The 23,053-nt window shown below is 46.1% G+C and overlaps 1 protein-coding gene across 1 annotated transcript; it reads right to left on the reverse strand.

Moving 5' to 3' along the window:
• Positions 1-12,686: 12,686 nt before the first annotated feature.
• On the reverse strand, positions 12,687-22,643 carry LGALSL (galectin like). Its single transcript, XM_086743284.1, has 5 exons — positions 22,353-22,643; positions 22,100-22,171; positions 21,859-21,947; positions 21,177-21,354; positions 12,687-18,506 (listed from the first exon to the last, which is right to left on the reverse strand). The coding sequence occupies exons 1-5, from the start codon at positions 22,383-22,385 to the stop codon at positions 18,363-18,365; spliced, it is 516 nt and encodes a 171-aa protein (XP_086599410.1). The 5' UTR covers positions 22,386-22,643; the 3' UTR covers positions 12,687-18,362.
• Positions 22,644-23,053: the final 410 nt, after the last annotated feature.

Here is a 23,053-nt window from a genome sequence, read left to right on the forward strand (position 1 = left end):
ACAGCAGGATGACAAAGGTAAGCAGGGCAGATGAGGAGATGAGATCCATCCCCCACCCCTTCAATATCCAGGATCAGTCAGAGATCTCCTGAGAGCAGCCGAACCAGCCCTGTTGCCACATGGAGGGCTAGGAAAGATGAGATTAGGTAAATCCAGATACCTGAGCAATCTGTTTAAATTCACCAGGCTCTAAGTAGGAACCCTCTCTCTAAATCATGGCTAGCTGGGTTTCAGTGCTAGGAAAAGGATGCTGTCTCTGAGCCAGCTCCTTGCTTCTAGTAAGCACGCTTACGTAATGTCACCGATGTGCTCTGCAGGGGCCCTTGCCAAGGAAGGCTTCCCCTTGCCATTCCCTGCATCTCTCCACCAGCTGTACAGTCTACGTGCAACCTGTGTCATTTCAAGGGAGATACTCTGCATCTTAGCAGTGAGCTGCAGCCACCTCATCGCTAACCTTATTGAACTCAAGGGATGTGTATTAGCAGTGAATTTGGCTCATGGTTTTCAGTTTTTAACCACTGAACTGAAAAAAAAAGTGTAATAAGCGCAATAAACATCAATTTACAGAGTCTAGAGCTTGTAGCAAGGAGCCTCGATCCCCACCATAGCTGAGAGAGGGTTATTTTCAGAGCACCAGCTTGGGCTCTGTATGCTCATCTGGCCAAAGAGAGATCTGAGATCAAATCTAGATGTTGAGGAATTCTTATACCCCCGGTCTTCCACGTATGCAGTGCTCGTGAGTTGGAAACACTGCTCCAAAAACAGCACCAAAAGCGCCAGGACGCATCTTCCCAACACAAGCTGATTGCCAGAGGTCTCTAAGGAGCAACTTTGTCTTGATTTTCCTGCATTTATGGAATTGTTTATAATGTAGGGCACAGGGTTATTTGCTGTCTGCTCCCTCCGATGCAAGTCAGCAGTTCAGTGGATTTAAATGAAAGGCTGATGGGGACTTACAATCGGCTTGCATGGAAATGGCATTGGTCCAACTGCCCAGTTGTGGAATGTTATGAGAGCAGAGCAGATATAATTATTTCCAAATTTGGCCACAATCCATATTTTATCCATATTTATCCATATTTTGCTGCAAAAGGGCTTGTCTTCTTCAGCAAGAAATCCCCTGGGCAGAGAGCATATTCTCAGTAACTCACTGTTTCCCCCATACTGCGTTGAGTTTCTAACAAATCCTTCTCTGTGGAGGAGCCAAGATGCATGACCTTTGCTACTGATACAGCTCTCTCCCAAAATCAAACCTCTATCTCCTCGGCAGCCTGTCTCACTTAGGAAATGTTGCAGCTGATGAGATCATTCACAGTTTTCTGAGCAGCAACTAATTCTTGATACAAAACCTGTTGGCAGTAGCCTGGATTTTTCAAGGAAAATACTCCTGTGCGTATCATCACATGGTGGAGCAGGAGGGAGTTTCAGGAGCGCTGCAGAGATCTCTCACCAGTCAGATGCTTGTTCTGCTTATTCAAAGAGATGGTGGGATGTGAACCAGCTTTCGTTCAAAAATAACGTAGGCATTTTAGCACGTGACTGCTCCCCTCAAGTATGTCCTCTTGTACTGCCTGGGACCATTTTATCTGAATTGTGCTGAGGGAGCTCGGCTGCCATCAGATGGCCCATTGCAGGGTTGCTTCAGGCATGAGGATGATCTAAACTGAACCTGCTGCGGAAACTGTTGCAACCTGACCTATTCATCTCTTGCTTGTAGCCAACCAGACAGGGATGGATGGTGCACCCGCCTCATGGCTGCAGAGCCACAAGGCTTCTGATCTTTTTTCATGTATAAATGTCTTCAGATGCAGTTTCACAGCAGGTTACACTGAGAAGATTTTTCCTCTCTGCAGTTCTACACCATCAAGACGTGCTTAAATTACCCTACAGGCTGTGCCTTCAGAGAGGCCCGAGTTACTCACACATCTCTGGTTCTGGCTGACAATTTATACGCAGTTACTAGCTAGGCCACTTCTCTGGAGAGTCCCCCCTTTCCCAGTCTGACAGAGATGCAGGCAGACGTAGCTACAACTCTGTGCTACCTAAAAAACCCCAGCATGATAACCCCCTACAAAGCGTGACAAAGAGTCACTGCGTGCTCAGGTTTGCCTTGGGGCTGGTTTGCGTTTACAGAGCTGGACCAGTTTCTCTTGAGTCAGATTCTGTTACATGCAAGCTACTGTGGTGCCTTTAATTCGCTTTAAGAGTGGATCAGATAGGCTTCTTCCCCCTTTGCAATTACTACCTTGCTATTGCTCTGTTTGTTAATGTGTATACCAGTAACATTGCACAGCTACAAGCATGCCCCTGGGCCTGCCGCACTAAGTGTCCGTGGTGTTTTCTCTCTTGATTGTGTAGAAGGAGTCACCGCTGCATTATAAACTTACCTCTACAGCTTCTCGAGGCTTCGTTTTGTCTGTGGGAAAGCTTAATGTGCGACAAGTGTCAAGCCTGGTTTTCTGAGGGATAGGCTGGACTGTTACATCCTGAGCTGAAAGGAGACTGTTTCTTTTTCTGCACTGGAACTGGTATGAGGGAGCAGACAGCAGTTGGTCAGAGCTGTGTTGGACACCAGTCTAACACTGGCCCTGGGTGAGGCTCCACGGCAGTCTCCAGGTTTCCCCTGGGAGTCATAGTTTGGTTAGAGTAAATATGATGGCGAATGAGTGAGTCTGATGAAGAACAGAAAATAACCTCTGCCGTTGTGGCAGCTAGTGCTAGAGTCTGGAAAATACATAGCATTTTTGCGAGCTTTTGAGTACTGGTTTTATTCCCATGAATCTTTTTGGCTGATCTTATACCTTGGTGTGGAATTCAACCATTTCACATCCCAAGAAGCAAACATCACCACCACAGGACCTTCTTCGGGGCACGAAAGTGCTGTTTGCATTTCCCATTGCACTGGTATTTCTCAGCTATGACAAAACAGAACTAGTGCTTTACCAAGGCAATGGTTGCTGGAAAAGAGGGGTCTCCCAAGGGATTATAGATTGTAAGTTGCTCCTTTGGTAGAATGCAACAAGCTGCAGTGCTATCTACCTCACACACGTATGTACACTTCGGACTCATTAGAATTAAAAATGTTTTGAAGGTCAGGAATAAAACTATGTGTGACTGTATGTCTTTACACATTTTTTGCAAAGGACAAAAAGAAAAGAAAGTGATACCTGCTTTTTTTGGGGATTAATATTGTTTGTCTGCTTGAAGATTGTTTTCTCTGATGCTTTTGTGCATGGTCTTTTACAGCTCATGGGCTGCTCCTGTGTAAAATTCCTTCAGAGGATGCTCCAGAGGAGCCAACTGGAGTTAAAGCAGCTAAAACACACACAAAAAACTGTGTCCCCGTCCTTCTTTGACATCTCCTTCTTTGACTATCCTTAGTGCTGTCACTCTGTCCAAGTAGGACCACCCTTGCCTAGGTCTTTGCCCACAGAAGGTTTAGTATAGCCCTAACCTAGTTAGGAATCTGAGGGTTTTCACCTTATTTCCTTGGGGTGTATTAAAATGGATTATTTTGATATGAGGAGTATAAACTAGGCAGAAGTAAAAAAAAAAAAAAAAAGTAAGATTTAGGCTCTGAATCTCTAAGCTCCAAAGACCCTCAACATCCTGAACGCCACTGGCAATAAAAAATGCCGGTAAATGCAAAGTCTTGTATCTCTGAAGTCTTCAAGTTTAACAAAGTAGATGAACATATCATTGCCCCTCTGTTTCTGCAGTTCATCAGAGTCCTTAGCCCCAAATCTTTGCTCAGTCTGTAGCTGGACAAAGGAGACAAGGGATTTGAAGTGAGTTACAACACACTGGGACTCCTGAGTTTAGCTAAGACTGCATATAACAATAATATTGTCTTAGAAAATGAAAAGCCTGTGTCCTGCATCTGCTGAGCAAGGGGTTTCATGCCCTGTTTTTTTTTCCTGCATGCTGGCAGATTGACAAAACGGGATGCATTCTGGCTGCGGCTAAATAAGCAGCTGGAGGCCTGTTATCTCTGTGCCCTGTTCCCTTTCTGTTTTCAGGCGCTCTGCCCATTCCCTCTCCTTCGTAGAGGCTGCAGCGTTATGGGAGGGTGAGCACGTTAACATACATCATAGTGTTGGTGCTAGCTGAGAGTGAGCTCAACAAATTGTTTCTGACCTATTCCCCCAGAGGTGGTCACTTAATAATTAATACCTGGTATTTATACCTTTTCGTAAAGCACTCTGAAACACCTGTCAAGCTGACTCAGACTTTGTGTAGCCAGTGATCATTCACCCATCTCTGGCGTTCAGCCATCTTGGAGTGATAAAACGTAAGCTATGCACAAAACTGGCGATCTGAAACAGCGCAGGTTGCAAGGAAACCCCCCAGCCCAGAGCTGTTTGGTAGCTTGGGTTCTGAGAAGGCGCTGTTCTGTATCTTCCTTTATATGCTGGTGCTGAACAGTTCAAAAAGGACAGGGATTAAAAAATTACCCTATTCATCCAAGGAAAATTATAAATCTGCTCTCTTGAAATGCAGTTCTACTTTTTCTGGTTTTACTTTTGGTGGAAGGCGAGGCACACTGTGTTTTCCTGTTGCCACCTGTTTCTGGCAATGCAGAACCTGCTTGAAAGCCACTGAAAGTTCCCATAACCAAGAATTACTTTGGATATGGCTGGTAGGAAACTCTGTTCTCAGCAATATGGAAAGTAATTAAAAAAAAAATAAAGTCACATGTTTATAGAGCCCTTTTCACATAATTTAGTGTTTCTAGTTGATAGTGTATTGTGTTTCTTATTCCTACGTGTGGAAGATGCTTTGCATCACCTGTCGGATGCTGAAGAGGGTTGTGCAGGTGCTGCCCTAAGTGCCTCGGCTCCTTCCAGGTCTTTTTATTCAGATCTCTTTCCAAGCCTGGCAGGACAGGTGAACCCCTGTGGAAGCAGAATTGCAAGTGTCTTTGTTGTGTGTGTGATGCATAACCCTCTGCCTTCAGCGCTGAAAGCCTTTGCTGTTCTTCACTTTCTTATGGTGGTAGTTTCCTTCCTATTAGAAGATGCCTAAGGAAAGATCTAGAGTCACCTATCTGTGGCCTTTTGCTTCTAGCTCTCTTCTTTTTTTTTTTTTAACTTTAAACACAGGATGTGTATGTGTGTGATGAGCAGATCAGGCATCTACATTTGGGTGTTTCGTGGAAGATGAGTGCCCTCATGGTTCCTATATAAACATTGGAGCTAAGGCCTCTGAAAGCTAAGGTCTTGATGATCAGAGGGCTGGAGCACCTCTCCTATGAGGACAGGCTGAGAGCTGGGGCTGTTCAGCCTGGAGAAGAGAAGGCTCCGGGGAGACCTTACAGTGGTCTTCCAGTACCTAAAAGGGTCCTACAGGAAAGATGGGGAGAGACTGTTCAGTAGGGCCTGTTGTGACAGGACTAGGGGTGGTGGTTTCAAAACAGAGGGAGCTAGATTTAGATTAGATATTAGGAAGAAATTTTTTACAATAAGAGTTGTAGAGCGCTGGAACAGGTTGACCAGAGAGGTGGTGAATGCCCCATACCTTGTAACGTTCAAGGCCAGGTTGGATGAGGCTCTGAGCAACCTGATGGGGTTGGAGATATCCCTGCTTCTTGCAGGGGGGTTGGACTAGATGACCTTTGAAGGTCCCTTCCAACCCAAACCATTCTATGATTCTATGAAAGACCATTCAGGGCATCAAAATTGTCTCTGCTAAATCATCCTCTGGAGAAGTGTGTCTCTTTCCACTGCCTATATAGGAAACCCACAGAGACCAGACTGAATTACCACAGCTGAAATTAGACGCTGCAGAAGGCAACATGAATACCCCTGCAGTTTCAGCTACTACTCACCCACTAAAAGGCTTCTGGTTTTCCCATTAATGTAGCCACTCAGCTGGCCTAAGCAAAAAAAGCCGTCTTTGCAGAAAATAGTGTATTAAGCATCAGTCTTTATTGCACCAAATAACTCTTTTAAATCCTCACCCTGGGAAGCTGTTGACACATGTTGGAGTCACTCTACCACCTTCTCCCAATAAATGCATGTGTAATTATATTTGTGTGTACTAGTTACACGTTGCTGTGGAAGTTTTGGCATGCTGATATGTATCTGCATGCCAGCCGTCACAGCCCGTGGCTTCCTGGCCGTATATGGAAGTTCACCTGTGAAGGTATCCAGAACTTCCCTTTGGATCTGTTTGAAGTCTAAACTAAGCAGCTCAGAAAAGGGCAAGTGGAGCTGCTGCGTGCTCAAGATGGGTGGCAGTCTCTGGTAGTGAAAATTGTGGCCTCCTGTTTGAAGCCTGGCTCACATTACCCCGAATGCCATGAAGGATGTTTCTTCCTGCTATGCCCTCTCCAGAACAAGATGTTCCCCGTGCAGTGCTATGTTCTGAGAGGCCGAATCTGGCGACTCCCTTCTAGCACTGCAGGTAAAAAAAAAGATGGTTTGAACATAAAGAAGCCATAAAAATTATTTGGAGGCTGGCCAGAGGCAGGTTGGAACAGGATGAGGAGATGGAGGTCCGTTTGGTCTGGTGCTGTAACTATGTAGATTCAGTGTCTAAAATTCCTTGTGGGGAAAGAATGACATGGAGGAAGTCTTTGCCTGCAGTTAACCCGGGGGGTTACTGGAGGCCAGGTGTAGGAAAGCTTGAAAGCACACATTTCAGCATAATTAAAGGCTTTTCTGAAATGAAGATATAACTCAATATGCAAAGCCTGTACACTTGGATTTCACGTTGCACTACACCCCCTGGAGCAGGCCTTCATCTTACATTTACATCGAGATGTTAGGCAGTATACCACCGCCTGCAATTTACTCTGACTGTGGTGACTTAATTCTTACAGTGTGGACTGAAGCCAGGTGCTAAAACGTTTTAGAAAAGTTTCCAGTCTGGTATTTGGTCATTAGGTTGAAAAGGACTGTGTACCTTGAAGTAGGTGATGATAAACTTGATGAAAGTGTATAGAAAGCTAAATGGCACTGAGAAGGTAGTTTAAGGTCCTCTCTTTATTCATCCACCTATTAAAGGATAAAAGGGCTATAATGAGTCAGAAGAGTGGTACACTGAAGGCAGCCAGAGAGGAATTTTCTTTGCATGGAGTATATTGCCATTCATTAGCAATATCAGCATGCATAAACATAACAGGATTCTGAGAAAGATGAGGCATTTCATAGCCTCCAACACCAACATGTCCTACTGCAGTGATAAATACGTAAAATTCAAGACTATTGAATAGGTTTCAGGCCAATTCTACTTAAAGAGAATTGAAAGAAAAATCTATCTGGGGCAAGCTATGCTGTAGCTGTCTGCCACGGCATCCCTTGTGCTGTCCGCCAAAACACGTTCCAGTTAGCACAGCCAAAGACTGTGAACTATTTGGACAGCCAGTTTTATCAAGTGTAATAGTCACCATGCTCCTGTGATGGTCTGTGGTCATCAGTTTATTTATATTGCATACAGCAACAGTCTGCTGGAAGATACCTGGCATTCTGACACCTGCCTGCACGGCTGCTGAATGCTTCAAGTGTACATTAGTTATTTCTTCTACGCGTGAACCCATATTGTGCTCTACTTAGAGACACTTGGGGTGGCTCTCAGTGGCAAGGTTCAGATCTTGATCGGTCTTGTACAACTCCTGTCTAAACCAGCCCAATGGCAGGACTGTTAACCTTGCTGATATTCCCAGAGAGTCTGAAACAGCATCTTCTGCTTTATGGGACATATAAATGCTTTCCAGGACATACGAGTTCCCAACAGATGCTGCTGCACATCTGCTCTGCACAGGCAGCTCCTGGTTACCTCCCAACCAACTTTGCTTACAGGCAACTTGACCCTACCAGCTGCGTGCCCACATCTGTACAGTTTTGTGACCAGCAATAAGCCTTGCACGCTGCAATCCTGATGCAAAATAGTGAGCCAGGGACCTCTGCCATGTGCAAGACAGGGCGCCCAGACACTGCCTGCTGGCAGCTGAGACCCTGGACTGAGCCCTTGAAGGATGTCGATAGATGGCCATCAGTTCTCTTTACTGGTACAGAGATGTAATTTCATGTGTTATGGGACCAGGTAAGGTAGGAGAGATACAGACACTCTGACCTGCAAATGCATCATCTCTTCATCCTGGGAAGTGAGATTCTGCTTTTTACCAGCTTCCCTTTTGTACTGGCCAAGGTGAGCCACACAGCTCTCAGAGGGCACTCTTGGAGGTAAAAACGCTGTGCTTGTCAGTTGTTGAACTTCTGAGCTGTTCATTCCTGCCCTTTCTTCCTACCCCAGACAGTGAAGTGTTTGCTGGCACTGTCCAGGAATTCATCTGTTGGCATTTTAATATGCGTGTGTATGAACGTCCAATTGCTACAATTACACTGTGGGAATCTTGTGTCTAAAAATACAGCAATCTCTGCTGCTCTCCAACACTAGCGTGAGATAATGTATCGTGTTCCCTAGTTGCCAGTGACACACAGGATGAAGGTAATCAATACAGCTGGTAATACATAAAGACGACAATGATTGTAATTACAACTGATTTCCCTTTCACTTAAAAACATCATCTTCTAGCCTACGTTATCACAGCCTCAGCTGTACAATGCATTAAAACAATCGCGTGCTTCCCTTTGCTAAATAGAATCCCGTTACTTTGCCCGAGAGCATCTTTGGAATAGCTGGAAGAGGTTCAGTTTATTACAGGAACCCTAAACCACTTCACACTCTGGCAGGTGCCCAGTTGCTGTCAATCAGTGTACTTCCACCGAAATCAAGAGAGATCTACCTGTTTGCATCGCTCAGGATGAGTTTGCTGTATTTTGTCTAGGAAAATGTCTGCGCACACCATCTTTTGGATTCAAGGTGCAGCAAACGACTCCCTGCTGAGAAACCCAATCTTCTGTGTTCTGGCTTCTCTTCTGCATTATTTACATTGCAGGTGGAAGCACTGTGAGGCAGTGGAGCCTGCAAAAAAAATTGACGGAATGCCATTCGATGTTACTATTTAAAAAATCAGATTTTGGAAGTATTTTGCATTACAAATAGCCCCTCTGATCCCAGAGGAGCTACTCGCAGTGTATGGCAGTATTCAATCTTACTGTTGGATATTCTGGTCTGAAGTAATGTGTCTGTCTGGTGGGTGAAGGGGGAGGCCTGGGGGTCTGAACTTCAATATTGTAGGCAAAAGTCACAGTGATGAGACATTAGGTATGTGCAAATCAGGATATTCCAAATGACAGCACCGATTGCTGAGAAGCTGTTGTTATGTTCTTCCCTCTCCCTGCCTGTAGAGTAACAGCAGTAATACCAGGAATGGGAAGGGGCATTCATGGATTAACTGGAATTGTAAAGTTTGTTAGTGCTTTGAAGTTCTTCAGTGAGTGGCACTAAATAAAGTGGTCGCTGTCTGTAGAGGACACATAAAGCTCTGAAGCAACGGGAGAAGTCCTCTGGCTGTGGGGTTGCCAGCAACAGTTCTCTCTTCTGGAGAGGACGTGCCACCCCTGAAAAAGGGCCGTGGAAATGGAGGGGGATGGATGTGGAAGCTGCGTTCCGCACCCTTGCAATAATCCAGAGCTGCTCCCAGCCGTGTCCCTCAGAGTCTGTTTTGTAGCCATTGCAGCTCATTGTATCTTTCTTCCAAAGCTGAGGTGTAAAAAGAACCTCATTGTTCTCGTTGCGGTCTTTGTACTTTTTAATTTTAATATTTCATTTTCCCCTGGAAATTGTAGTGAATCTGTTGCTTTCCCAAGAATGTTTCTGCTTCGTAGAGCTGTCTGCTGGTTTTGGCTGGGGTAGAGTTAATTTTCTTCATAGTAGCTAGTGTGAGGCTATGTTTTGGATTTGTGCTGAAAGCAGTGTTGACAATACAGAAATGTTTTTGTTATTGCTGAGCAGTGTTTACACAGGGTCAAGGCCTTCTCTGCTTCTCACACCACCCTGCCAACGAGTAGGCTGGGGGTGCAGAAGAAGCTCGGAGGAGACAGAGCTGGGACAGCTGACTGCAACTGACCAGAGGGCATATTCCAGACCATATTATGTCATGCTCAACATATAAAGCTGGGGAAAGAAGGAGGCAGGGGATGTTTGGAGTTACGGCATTTGTCTGCCCAAGTAACCATTACGTGTGATGGAGCCCTGCTTTCCTGGAGCTGGCTGAACACCTGCCAGCCGATGAGAAATAGTGAACGGATTCCTTATTTTGCTTTGCTTGCATGCGTGGCTTTTGCTTTAGCTATTAAACTGTCTTTACCTCAACCCACAAGTTTTCTCAGTTTATCTTCCGATTCTCTCCCCGATCCCACCACGGGAGGAGGGAGTGAGTGGCTGTGTGGTGCTTAGTTGCCAGCTGGGGTTAAACCATGACAAGCCATATTCTGTCCTCAGTTCTGGTCTGAACCTCTTCTAGACAGTGATTATCTTTCCCATTGAACAGAAAATTTCTTAGAGAGCAGCCAGGAAAGAATGCGCTCTGCCTCTTTGGGCATGCAGTGCTGGAGCTGCTACTGTAGCTTGTCATGCATTGCAATACTGTCAGCTCTGGCTTTTCTCCCATCACAAGGGTTTTTGGAGCCAGGCAGAGCCGCTGAGCACTCTCGGAAACCTCCAGCATCTCCATCAGTGTTTGGCGACAGGCTGCTCCGTGGCATGGAGCTCTGCCTCACTGCTCAATTGAAGCTATGCCCGCCCATGGCCTCTGGTCAGCAAGGCTCTTTGCTGTTATTATCAGATTGCCTAGTACTGAAATCCTCCTCTTTTCTCTGCTGCTGAGATTTACTGTTCAGCTTCAGGGAAGTTTTTAACCAGGCTTTTGTTCCTACCTTTCAGAGTCGCACGGAAGCCCAGTTCCACAAACCAGGAGTCAGCGTAGCTCTGTTCTGCTGTCACTTCTGACTGCTGAGGGAGGCTTGCAGGTCTCCTTCTGCCAGCTGGGAAGAGAGCTGCTGAAAGACACCTCCTTCTCAGGGTCTTTCACAGAATGACCCCCCCCCCAGCATCACAGCCCTGGTCCAGCAAGGCACCAGTGTGGAAACTGAAGCCTCAAAACCTGAATAGGATGAGAAATGTGTAACCTTTGGAGAATGCTGGAGCCCACATGATGTTTCAGAGCCAACCTCTATTCTTAGAAGAGTGGTGAAAGTCATAATTTAAAAATAAGCTCCAGTGCTAGCAAAGGGTCATATTCATGGTATTCCCGTGGGTAAATACATCAACATGAGTTGGCTTGACTTCAAGCTCAGAAACACTCTGCTGAAACATGGCCCAGCTGTGAGGTGTCCCTAGTACTGATCTGAATGGGGGAGAAGTACAGATGGCACTTGCACATCAGGTGCTCTCAGTGGGTAGGCGACCACTTCCCTTCCTTCCCCCCAAAAATTAAGCCTGTAGTTTACTCAATATTACAGGTCAGACAAGAGCTTTTCAAGGGCCTCTGCAGGAGTTTACAGATGCAAGTGGTGAAATGCAAGCGGTGGAGACATTCAAGGCCAGGTTGGAGGGGGATCTGAGCCACCTGATCTGGTTGGAGATGTCCCTGCTCCTTGCAGGGGGGTTGGACTAGATGGCCTTTAGAGGTCCCTTCCAACCCAAACCATTCTATGATTCCATGATTCTATGAAATTGGATGTATATATTCCTCCTTTTGAAAATTCCCCCCAAGTACTTACGCTACTGCTGTTGTTCTGCTGGGTAATAGATGCTGCCTTTACACGATTTACAGCCATTTCTGACTGTTGTGTGTGTTTACCTCTGCCCTCCTCCTTATTTATGGTTTGCATCTAGGTTACCTAACACTGTGTTTTAACTAGAAATTTCTAAATGTCTTAACATACCCCCTTTTACAATTGTGTAGAGTAAACAAAGGGCCAGTTTCAGTCTGCCTTTGAGCAGGGATGGCCACAGATCCATGCTCATGGGTTAGAGCTGGAATGAACTGTATGGGAAGCATCTGATTCATAATAATTTTATCAGGAGAAAACCCACAGAACCAGCTGTGTTCAAATCCCATTCATCTGCTGCTTCTGCGCTGTTCAGAGGTTGAGGTTTCCCTCAGAAACCTCACTCACTTTTTACAGTCACAACTGGATGTAAGGCGTAATCCTTTCCCATTTGTGTCATGCAGAATTGTTCCAGTAGCTTTAACTGGAAGAAGCTGAGATCTTGAAGCTTCCTCAGGTCAATATGGACTTTAGTTAGGATCATGCCAACAAGTGAAGCACTGAATCTCATAATAACATGTGGCTAGAGGTGATCTGGTGGTTCTACTCACCGTGTAACCCTCACCCGTGAACCCAGTCCCACCAGAGTGAACTTGAGCGCCCCTGTGAGTTACGCTGCTGACGGGCTGTTTGGTCCTGTGCAAAAGTGATCAGCTGTCTGTGTCTCATGGCCTGGCCGTAAGGTCTGAGTTGTGCCTGTTAGCTCCTGAGGCTTACACTGCCCGGTGATGTCAGCGGGAGTTTTGCATGAGTAAGCAAGCTATTCTTTCCTCTAATGAAGTTATTTGATTGTTCTGTACTGTGTGTTTAAGCTGTAAAGGAGTTTTACAGAAGCTGCTACCAAAGCCGCACATCCCATTCCAAAATTTCACACTACAGTTTTATGAGGGAAAGAATTAGCTACATCTGACAAAAAGTCAGAAAATAAAAGAAACCAGATGTTAAAAGACTCAAGAGGGTGTGTAATGAGCATTAATAATTCAGATAAAAGACAGAAACACTTAGTGAAGATTTCACATTTTATTGTTATTAAAAGTTCTTTATGAAATTGGCACAACACATAAAAATAGATCTGTGGTGAATGATACATACTACTATTATTGCCCGGTCATTTTGTGCACACCCTCACTTTTAAAAGCAGAAGGTAACAAATGTAAGACATTTCATCGGCTAACTGCAAAGCCAGCGTTCCTGCAGCAGAGAGGGGCTATGCTTTTGGTTGACTCTGCTCAAATGGATAATGCAGATAGAAATAGTCCTCTATTCATACTTAAAAATAAACTCAGGAGAATGAAAGAACAGATTTTTAGAGTATGCCCCAGCTGAAAATAGCTGGAGAGGGAGAGCTAGAAATGCCCCTTTTCTGATGGACCTATTTCCATGTAAGTCAAAGGGAATTTTGCCACAGATTTTAAAAGCAGCAGGATATAGTTATTTGTTGACAGACAGGTGGAGAGGCTTAGCAACAGAAGCTAGGGAGGACCTGTGGCAAAGTATGAGTTTATTATTTTGATCTTTTACATGCTGCTGAATCTCCTTGTTGTAGTAATTGTGTATGTTCATAACAGCAGTGATTGCTGGGAGGAGCTGGGAGGGCGTATCAAAGCCAGATAAAGCGTCTGCAGCTCATTTTTTCTCCCTGTTTGGGTTGGCCTTGGTTCTAACCCCAAACACCATTCATTGCAAAGTGACTTTTACCTGTACACGTTCTGATCCACATGAGAAAATCAGAACAGTACCTATGATTACAAAAAATCTCACCAGGTCACTAAACTGTTCCTAGCTTTTCTTCTTAACTTCTGTGCTTATCACAGTGAGCATTTAGGGCTGCCCTCAGCCTGATTCTTGTTCCTCAGACTGTCTTATCAATTCCAGGGGTGCTGGGAGTTTGGGTAGAGCCGCCAGCTAACTGGCTCAGCCGGAGTTGCAGTTCTGCAGTTTTCTGCATGGAGAGGTCACTGTAACCAGCCTCAGTGCAGAAAGCAGTGCTGTAGATTTCTGTGAGGAGCACTTTTTGTGTGTGGGAGGCAAGATGAGCCCCACATCAGATACACTGCTTGAATGTCTGTGGGGAAAAAAATACCTCTGTGGCATGGCTACTGCTAAATTTTCCTAGTATTTATTTGAGAGCCTCTTTTCAAAAAGGCGAGTAGGAACATGAACCCAGTCATGCCTTCCAAACTTGTAAGCAACGCTGGTTTTTTTGCTGCGTGTCCTGGTATGGGGTTGCAGAAGGTGGCAGCTAATGTCTATCCAGGGAAACCGTCACGCAGCTCTGCAGCCTGTGCTGTTGGCTGGCTCTGAAATGCCCACTACCTCCCTGTGAACTCGCGCTCCGTTAGGACTACGGCACATCATGCTACCCCAACCCTACTACCAACTTCGAGAGCGCTGCAGCTATTCCGTTCTTGTTTCCTCCACAGTGAATAGTTTTAAATCCCAGAAGATAAAAATCTCAGTGCTGCTCCCTGACATTAAAATCGCAGGGCTTCAGTCTCAGCAGAAGAGTGACAGGGGTGGAAAGCTGGCACAGCAGAATGGTGAATCAGGCTCTCCCTTTGGTTTTCAGCCTGTTTACTCAAAACAGCCCTTGAGAAAGATGCTATGCCTCAAGCAGATGTCACATTCAACCGGTTTAGCAATATTACGCCTATTTCTTCTCAAGCTAGTCAAGGAGGGGAGGGAGAATGTAATATATGTTAGTGCAAGTTCACAGAGACAACATATGAATATTTAGTACAAAATGTTCTTTCGAGGTGGGGCAAACATTTCTAATTGTGACACAAAAAGAAGGTATTTTGTAACATTTTTAACAACTTGGCTGTGAAAAAAGCGTTTATGTGAAATATCTTTAGACACAGACTACCTCACATGATACTGAAGTATTTCAAGGCTCTTTCTGAGTAGACAATAACCTCTTTTTTTTTTTTTTTAAAAAAAATTAAATCAGCTTTATCACAGCCCATTCCAAACATAACTAAATAATTTGGTTGTGGCTTTTTGGTTGGTATTTTGCTTTTTCCTCTTTGGAAAAAATAAAGCTATGCTAAGTTGAGGGATTCCACTCCACATGGGTTTTACCCATTCAAGGCTTCTTTCAATTCAGAATTAACTTCCTCATTCAGAGGAAACCATGGAAATATTCAACTAATAAATTCAAAAGTTGGTTCACACACTCACTTAGTCCTGAAGAACTGCAGCTTCCAAGAAGCTGACAGTCCCTACTGAAAAACATTCTGAAAACCTGGCCCAGTTTGGAAAGAGTCTTATTTCAGGTCTGGTAGGGCTTACATCCAAAATTAAGATCTGGATAATCCCTAAATTGTGGAGACCAAAGAATTCAGATATAGATTTTGCAGCACAGTCTCCCATTTTAAACATTTGGTTTTGGCTCAAAGTCCAACTGAACAGAAACATTTAAGGCCTCAGCTTTCTCTGACTTACACTGCACGTGGAAGTGTTCAGCAGTTGCTTCTGAACACCATCAGCCAACGTAAGCCAAGCACACGTGGAATAGCCCTTGGTTACATAGACATCATCCTTCTTTTGCCTGCCATAGCCTGGTACTGCCCAAGAGAAAAAGAAAAATAAAAAGGCTTCCAAACTGGTGTTAGACAGACAGACAGATAGATGGGGAAGCCGTAACTGTGATTTTCCGCCCTTCCTGAGCTCTCAGCCAAACCACAACCTGTCGGAAGTGGGTTCACAGCCCTTCTTGCCTCAAAGCCTGGCTCAGAAACCACAACAGGGCAGAAGAATCAGGTGGTAGGCACCACAGTCAGGGGAGTTACACAAAGCTGAAACCCGAATCAGGCTCAAAAAAGCATTTTCCCCAAGACAGAAAACTACTGGAGCAGGAACAAATGGGGTGCCCAGTGCAGTATGTGGGAGCAGAGGCAAGGTGGTATCACTGGGCCCTTGCCTCTGACAGAGATGCCACTGACAGGGTGCTGCATCGAGTTCATCTCGGCATCCCTGGTGTAGGCACTGTGCTGTGCCGAGCCCGTGCAGGATAACAAAAGTCTGCAGCCTGTGCTAACCTACCCAAGGAATCCCAAGCAGCTGAAAGTTCAGGTCAGACAAATTGCTTCTTCCGGGCTACAGTAAAGGCATAGAGGGGAAATCTCTACCGGCCTTGTGCTGTCAGGGAGATCCGTTTTGGTTTTGTGCTACTGTAGGGTCATGGTGCTACTTAATCTCTCCAGCCTCCTACTTCTGGGCTGCTGCACTAGCAGGACAGCCTCAGGCAACGGCACTGCATCAGCAACCCTGGCTATACATATTTAGTGAGAGAAAGCACGAGGCAAGGAGGGTGCTAAATATCTCTCCAAACAGAATTAATCTTCTGCCTGCATCTGCTTTGGAACCACAGAGCATTTCCAAGCTGGAGAAAAATCCAAACACCTCATGAAGAAGCACCTTTCCCTTGGATTTTTATTATCATCATCATCATTTTAAAGAATATATTTTGTACCGAAACAACTGTCAGCATTCTTTATACAATGGAAAATGACACAGTCATCATGTATCATGTGGAAGAGTAAAAACAGAGCAAGACAGGAACATGTCATATCAAGATTCAATCTGGAGTACAAATAGAATCTGATGTACAACTTAAAAGCCACACACCAGATAAAAAGATCATCTGGGAAACAACAAGTTCTCTCTTAATTTGGAAAAAGGAGGAAAAGTCAGGGAATGTCAATGTTCAGGCTAAAAAGTCCATTTTTAACTTGTATTTTATATGTGGCAGCCCGATTCTTAACTTGTCTGCAGCAGCAGCAGCACCTCCCTGGCTTTACAAAGAGATTTGCACTTGCATGAAATAAGAATCAGGCTTCTGTGCTCAGAGGACTCTGATTGACCTCAACAGGCTTTGGACTAGAGCCACAGTTGGAATTTCAGCTTGCAGCCTAAGGCTTCTTAACTGTAGGCCAAATTAGCACAAAATGAGGCTTTCAAACTGGCATTCTACCCTTAAGTTTGGATATTCCAGTTCTGGTTGCTTTAAACCACAGCTTTATTGCAGGTTTAACATAGTTCTGTTTGTGAGATTCTTCTCTTTTTTTTTTTTTTTAATACTGTGCTACAAAGGATGTTTTTGTATTCTGTGTCTTAGAAAGTCCCTATATTACATGTTTTCAAAATTGCCTAAATATATGTTTATATCATGACTATAACTACTCAGAAAGACCTGCTATAGTCTATTGTGAGCAGCCAAGGAAAAAAAAAGTGTATTTAGTCCTAAAGCAGTGAAGAAAAGTGTCTGTGTTCATTTATAGTGTAGCTCAATGACTGTGTTTATACAGCTATACTTACTATTTAAAAAGCTACTTGAAAAGTTATTATTCATGTGCAGTAGCTGATTTTCAAGCATTAATAACTTGGCTGTCTAGACAAGTTTTAATTGTCATATCAAAGGCCGAATATGTTGTCAAACAAGTGCAAAAAAATCTCCCATCTCCCCTGGAAAGAGGCTGGTTCTCTTTCTGAACTAAGAGACTGCCCAATTTAACTTTTTCTCAGGTTATAAAAGTACAGTTAAAACCTACAAATTTGCTGTTTAAGTTTTCAAAGTGGATCGACTTTAACCCAAACGTATCCTGTGCAGCAAAGTTAGTAAAGCCCTGAAAACCAGTTTCTAGTGACTACGCAGAGTTCCCCCCACCCCCACCAACTACCATGCCCACATTTTCTCAGGGCCTAGAGGGCTCCATTCAAATGTAACTACACGTTCGATAGGAAATATCATTTTTCAAGGATTATATGTAAAGTTTACCCAAAGAACCTAAGACATTTTGTACATTCAAAATGTTTACACTTTGCTGTTCTTAACCATCCGTAAGATTGTTCATTTTCACTAATAATACATACAATGAGTATAAATAAATAAACTACAGATAAGCTTTAAAAATTGTATTAACAATACAATGTGCAAAAACTTGTAACAATCTACATTCTATGCAAATACCCTGACTAAAATTTACAGGCTGTGTCCTCATACCCTCATTCAGTTTTTGCACAGTCCTTGGGCCAAATCAGCAGCTGGGAGCAATCAGCAAAATGCAGGTAATGCTGATTTACACCAGCAGAAGAGCTGGCCCCCAGGCGTGTGCAAAAAACACATAGAAATCAGTGGGAACTGTGCTTGACTAAGGACTAGACAGTTTGATTGTACCCCGTTAAAGTGAGTGGGAGTTTTGCCATTGATTTCCATGGAACCAGGCTCAGGCCCCGGGTAAGGACGTCAGCGCGTGGCCCTATGTTGTGCTACACTACTCCACTTCAGTGCAGAAACAATATTTGCCAAAGAAAAACTTTTTTGTTGTTGTTGTTGTTGTTGTCACTGCTGTTCAGTAACCAGTTTTAGCGCTGCATTTCAGAAATTGCCTTTCTGTGAGATTTGAAACAAGACTGCAAGTCTTTCTGAATCCATTCCAATTTGATTATCCAGCACAGGTGGGCTATTTTGATCCAAGAAAAATGGCTCAATGTCTATTAACCAACAACGTTCTTCATTAGGATAAACAACAGCCCGGTTCATCAGCACAGGAGTGAAGAACTGCATGTGGAAAGGGAACGGGGCAGTCTTCCTACCATAGCTGTGTCCAGAGCCGGCTGTCACTTCTCCAAACGGACGATGGCACCTGAGCCGGTTTGGAATCTACAGTCCTAACAAGCTCAGCCAAGTTTTGTAAGCTGAAGATCTCCATTTATCTTTATCGTGTCAATTGCTGACAGTGTTTCAATACGGTGGTAAAAATCAAAGAGCTGATGTCCATCCACAAATATTCTAAAACGGGGATGCTCGCAAAGTATCTCAACCTGTAAAAAATAAAATTATGAAGCATGTTGTTCACAGCGTAACTAGGAAGTTGTTCCACAGAATACAAAGAGCACTTTAAGGTGCAGTTACACGTTTTGCTACTTATGTGCCACGTAACAGCCGGGGCTGAGACCAGTTTGCTCCGATGACACCAGTTACATTACGATGGATCTGCTCCTATTTCACAGGGACGTTAATGCAATCTCACACTGCTGTGGCGGGAAGGACTCTGTAACCCAGTCCCACTGGCATCAGGGAGGTTTTGCCTCTTGGAATAATGCCAGAAACAGACTCAAACTGCTAATTATAGGGGGAAGAAATTGTATCTCCATCCCAAATATTGCATTCCTTGCTGCAGACTTTTTTTTTTTGCTGCAGAATGAGGGAGCAGTTCCCTCTGCAATGCTTTACACTCTTCCGTTAATTTACTGGAAGGGAGCAAACACGACAGGAGGGGATAGGTTTGCCCTCCCCTCCCGCACATACTCAGAGCTGCTGCAACACTAAAAAGCCTTCACTATTGTGGCTGCAGACAGCCCAGGACTCCCTGTTGGATTAGACTCCATACTGAGGCCGCAGCAAGGGAAAGGCAGTGCAGGATGGCTTGAATTCAGATAGATAGCTCGCGCGAGGCACGATCAGGGAGGGACACAGCTCATCCCTCGTACAGCCCTGCAGAAATAATCTGGAAAAGCAACAAAGCCTGGAGCTGAACAGGCTTGGACAGGTTGGGAGATTGCTGAAGTTAGGGGTGGCTTGAGAGTGTGCCCCTTAGTTCAGCTTCGCTGAAGCTGCCCTGTCAGGAGGCAGGGATATGAAGGCACAGAACGTGCGCTCCTTGTACAGGCTGTCGGAGACCTCCAGGTCCAGACAGGCTAAGAAGAAAATCTGCAGGGAAGCCACATGTAAATCCTGGGTCATTTCAAGAGGCTGGTAGTCTGGAGTGAAGTGCTGCTTCCAGGCACTTGACTGCTGCTATTACAGGACATAAAAATGGGAATGGGGCCAGTGACAAACTGAGCGAGCCAAAACCCAACTGACTTGGGGCACGTTGCAGCGGGAGAAGTGGCGGCAGACAGTCCAGGAGAGCTTAGGCTCCCAGGGACCTGGTAGCGCACCACGTAAAAGGGAAGCGCCTGTGCTGCCGCTCCGCTCCTGTGTCACTGCGGCAGGTGCATCCAGCCTTAGGCCTTGTTATGTAAAAGATATGGTTAGCCTCAACACTGCTGACGATCCATTCTTTCGGATCACCCTGGGCCATGCCAGAACAGTAATTGGACTGGATCACAAGTAATTGGCGAGAACACTTAATAGTCTAATTTATTCACCAAGAGGAAGACCATCAAAGGTACTAAGTCAACTGGGAGCCTAAATTCCATTTGTGTACTTGGGGGGAAAAAAAAAAAAGATAGAGGAAAAAAAAAAAAAGAAGAAAAAGAACAACAACTCCCTTTCTATAGTATCTCATGCCAAACGTGCAATATTGTTGTCCTCTGATATCAGCTGTCGCTGGTGGGACACTCACAAAACATGCTCTGGGTAATTTGTCTGGCTTGTCTGAGGGCGCAGCCTCCACCCACTGCAGCAGGCAGTACAACCCTCCCAACCAGAGCCGGACCGAGCCTCCAAGCCCTTTCAAGTGCATTTCCCACATGCACCAAAGGGTGTTGCCAGTTCTGATGGGAGAGCTTGTGGAAGCAAGTAGAGCGCAATCAATTTGCAGCAAAACCGGTCATAAACACCCTCTCAAAGCCCAAGCATCTGGGGAGATGGTGAGCTTTTGGGGTTGGGGGAGATTATCTTGGGGACAAGAAGGATTAAGAGAGTTTGGCAGCTGGTCAGAGCATTGGCATTTAGCAGAGGGGCCAGTGAGGTTTCATAAGAGGGGTGGGAAGGAGGAGGAGGGTTTTTCTGGGTCAGCCACATGGAGAAAGGCAGGCAGCCTTTTTTCCTCAATGTAGTGAAGCTGCTGAGAGAGAAGCAGCCCTCTGCAGCTGCATACTTTGTTAGTCCTGATTTGCAAAGACATCTTCACATAACCATAAACACTACAGATGGGAATCTGCTTCTAGGTCAATTCAGTCCATCCTTTGCACCAGAGCATTTCCACGTACACCATTTTCAAGTGACTACAGACTTAAATGTGACAGGGTTCAGAAAAGAATACCACTATTGCTGAACTGTTTAATCTGCTAACACGAAGGGCTACGGTCAACCTCAGCGTAACATCCCTAGAGACAACGGATGAACAAGATCCTTATTAGCTGCACTAAACTGCGAACACTACATCCATTAAAAAAAACATCAAAACATACAGCAGTCTCACAGAGTGTTTACATTCTCCAGTAATAACTTGTAATGCACTAATAACATAGAGGTACTTTTTAATTTATAGCTATAAAATTAAGCTGAGGAAGTGCGCTTCATCACACAGTATTACAACCTCTGAGTTGTCATAGCACCCCGGTGAGGTGTTCGTAGCCCCAACTGAACTGCCTGCAGTTGCAATCTCTGTGCAACTTCTGATTGATACAAACAATCCAGCAACTGGTGTCTCAACCGGAGAAGTGCGGGCTATGCTGTGATTTCACGAGAGGCAAGCTGGGTTCTGCTGCAACATATTACAATTTGTCAGATAGAGAGCATGCTGGTGTCATCCTGGTACTCACCCGAAAAGGCTGGTCCGGTATAAACGGAAAATAAGGAATAGACGATTGCTCTTCCCCCCATTCTCCGGCTACACAAGAGTTTCTGATAAACTGTCTGTCTGTAAACACAGCTTTCAGTTCAATAGCTACATCCGCGGGAGGATCTTCTGACTCCCCGCAAGTCAGACTGATGCCAAAGCTGCAACACAAACAGAACGGCTTTCAATCAGCCAGAAACAACAAGCAAATAAGCCCCAAATGCCACCGGTCTCATTTCTCAGCTTATTAAAGCCACTGACGGTATAGCGGCATGGGAAGGATGACGGCTCAGCTCATTCAGGGAATGTGCCAAAAGCTCAGCAGGGACAAGAACATGGACATAGTATATACATATATATATATATATATATGTGCATACATGTGTGTCGTGCATATATGTGTGTGTGTATGTATATATATATGCTCTATATGCTCATTTACTCCCATGGGAAACGATGGGAAACAGGATCCCTTAAAGAAATGCCCCCTCTATGGGTCAAAGGAGAAATCAGCACGCTATATTTAAAGTGATAAAAATAATCCCTTTTTCCAGAAAGGAGGGATCCGTGTGTTTGTGTGTATGCGTGTGGCCTCCTCCCCCCCCCACTCGCCCCTTCCCCAGGCCCTGCGCCCCCCGGGGCGGGCAGCCCTGCCCGGGTGTTACCTCTCGGGGTTGAGGTCCACTATGCCCATAACTAAAATCTTCTTGCCCGGCCTCATTCCTCCTTTGATGTGCCCACAGAAGGGGACGATCTGGAAAGGACAGCGGGGAGGGTGGCGAGGGTCAACTCGGCATCAGCAGCGGCCGCCGTGGTGCGGCCGGGGGAGGAGAGGTAAAGGGATTAAAAAAAAAAAAAAAAAATCCCCCCCGCCAAAAAAAAAAAACCCAAATAAAGGTGATTTACCAGGCGCGGGAAGTACACATCAGCTTGCACCGGGGATCCCAGGGAGTTGTTTAAATGCCCGTCCTCTATTTTCTGCAGGTAAAAGGAGAGCGCTGAGACAGGGGCGGGCAGAGCCCCTCCCAGCCACCCCCCCGCTCCGCTCCGCAGGTGCCCGCCGTGGGGGCCCTGCCCTGCGATGCCCGTTGCCCCCCACCCCTGTCCCTGTCCCGGTCCCCGTCCCGGAGCCCCGGGGAGGGAGCAAAGCGGCACTCACCAGCGCGTCCCGCTCGGCCACGGTCCCCGCCATCTTGTGGAAGCAGCAGCGGCGGCGCTGGGGACGGGGCGGAGCGGGGGGGGAACCGGCGGGGGCGGGGGAGAGGGAGGGGGGGATGGAGGGAGGGGGACTGTGTGGCAGCCCCGGCGGTTGAGGGGCAGCGGCGGAGCCGGAGCGGGCGCGGAGCCGGTGCAGAAGTAGGAAAGCGAGGAGGAGGAGGAGGAGGAAGAGGAGGGGAGGTGGCCGGCTCTGCCTCGCCCGGTGGGGAGCCCAGCCCCTGGCCTGGGGGGGAGCCGGGCAGGGCGGGGGCTGTTGCCGCTTCTTCCGCTCCGCAGCTTTGCCCCGCGGCGGGACCCGGCTGGAGGGGGCGTAGGGCCTGGCTCTGAGCGGGGAGACCCGGGCCCGGCCGCGGCCCCGCTGAGGGGGAGGCGGCTGGAGCAGGGCGGGGGGGTGCGGTGGGGGGGCCTGGGCTAGGCCCTTGGCGGCCTCCGTGATGGCGGGGCCCCCTCGCGTGGGGCCTGCAGGTGATGGGTGCTTGGAGAGGGGCCGCAAGAGCTCCGCTCCTTTTATTTCAGGGACCACCTTGGTTTCTGAGCATGGATACCCCAGCGAAGAGTCTAAGCCGGGCGTCTTGGGTAACTCCCCTTCTCCGGAGGTGGAGAGACGTCTCAGTCCCCCTCCCAAAATAATGAACTGTCACC

This window comes from Chlamydotis macqueenii, chromosome 3 (assembly GCF_036417535.1).
Source record: "Chlamydotis macqueenii isolate bChlMac1 chromosome 3, bChlMac1.mat, whole genome shotgun sequence".
NCBI lineage: Eukaryota > Metazoa > Chordata > Aves > Otidiformes > Otididae > Chlamydotis > Chlamydotis macqueenii.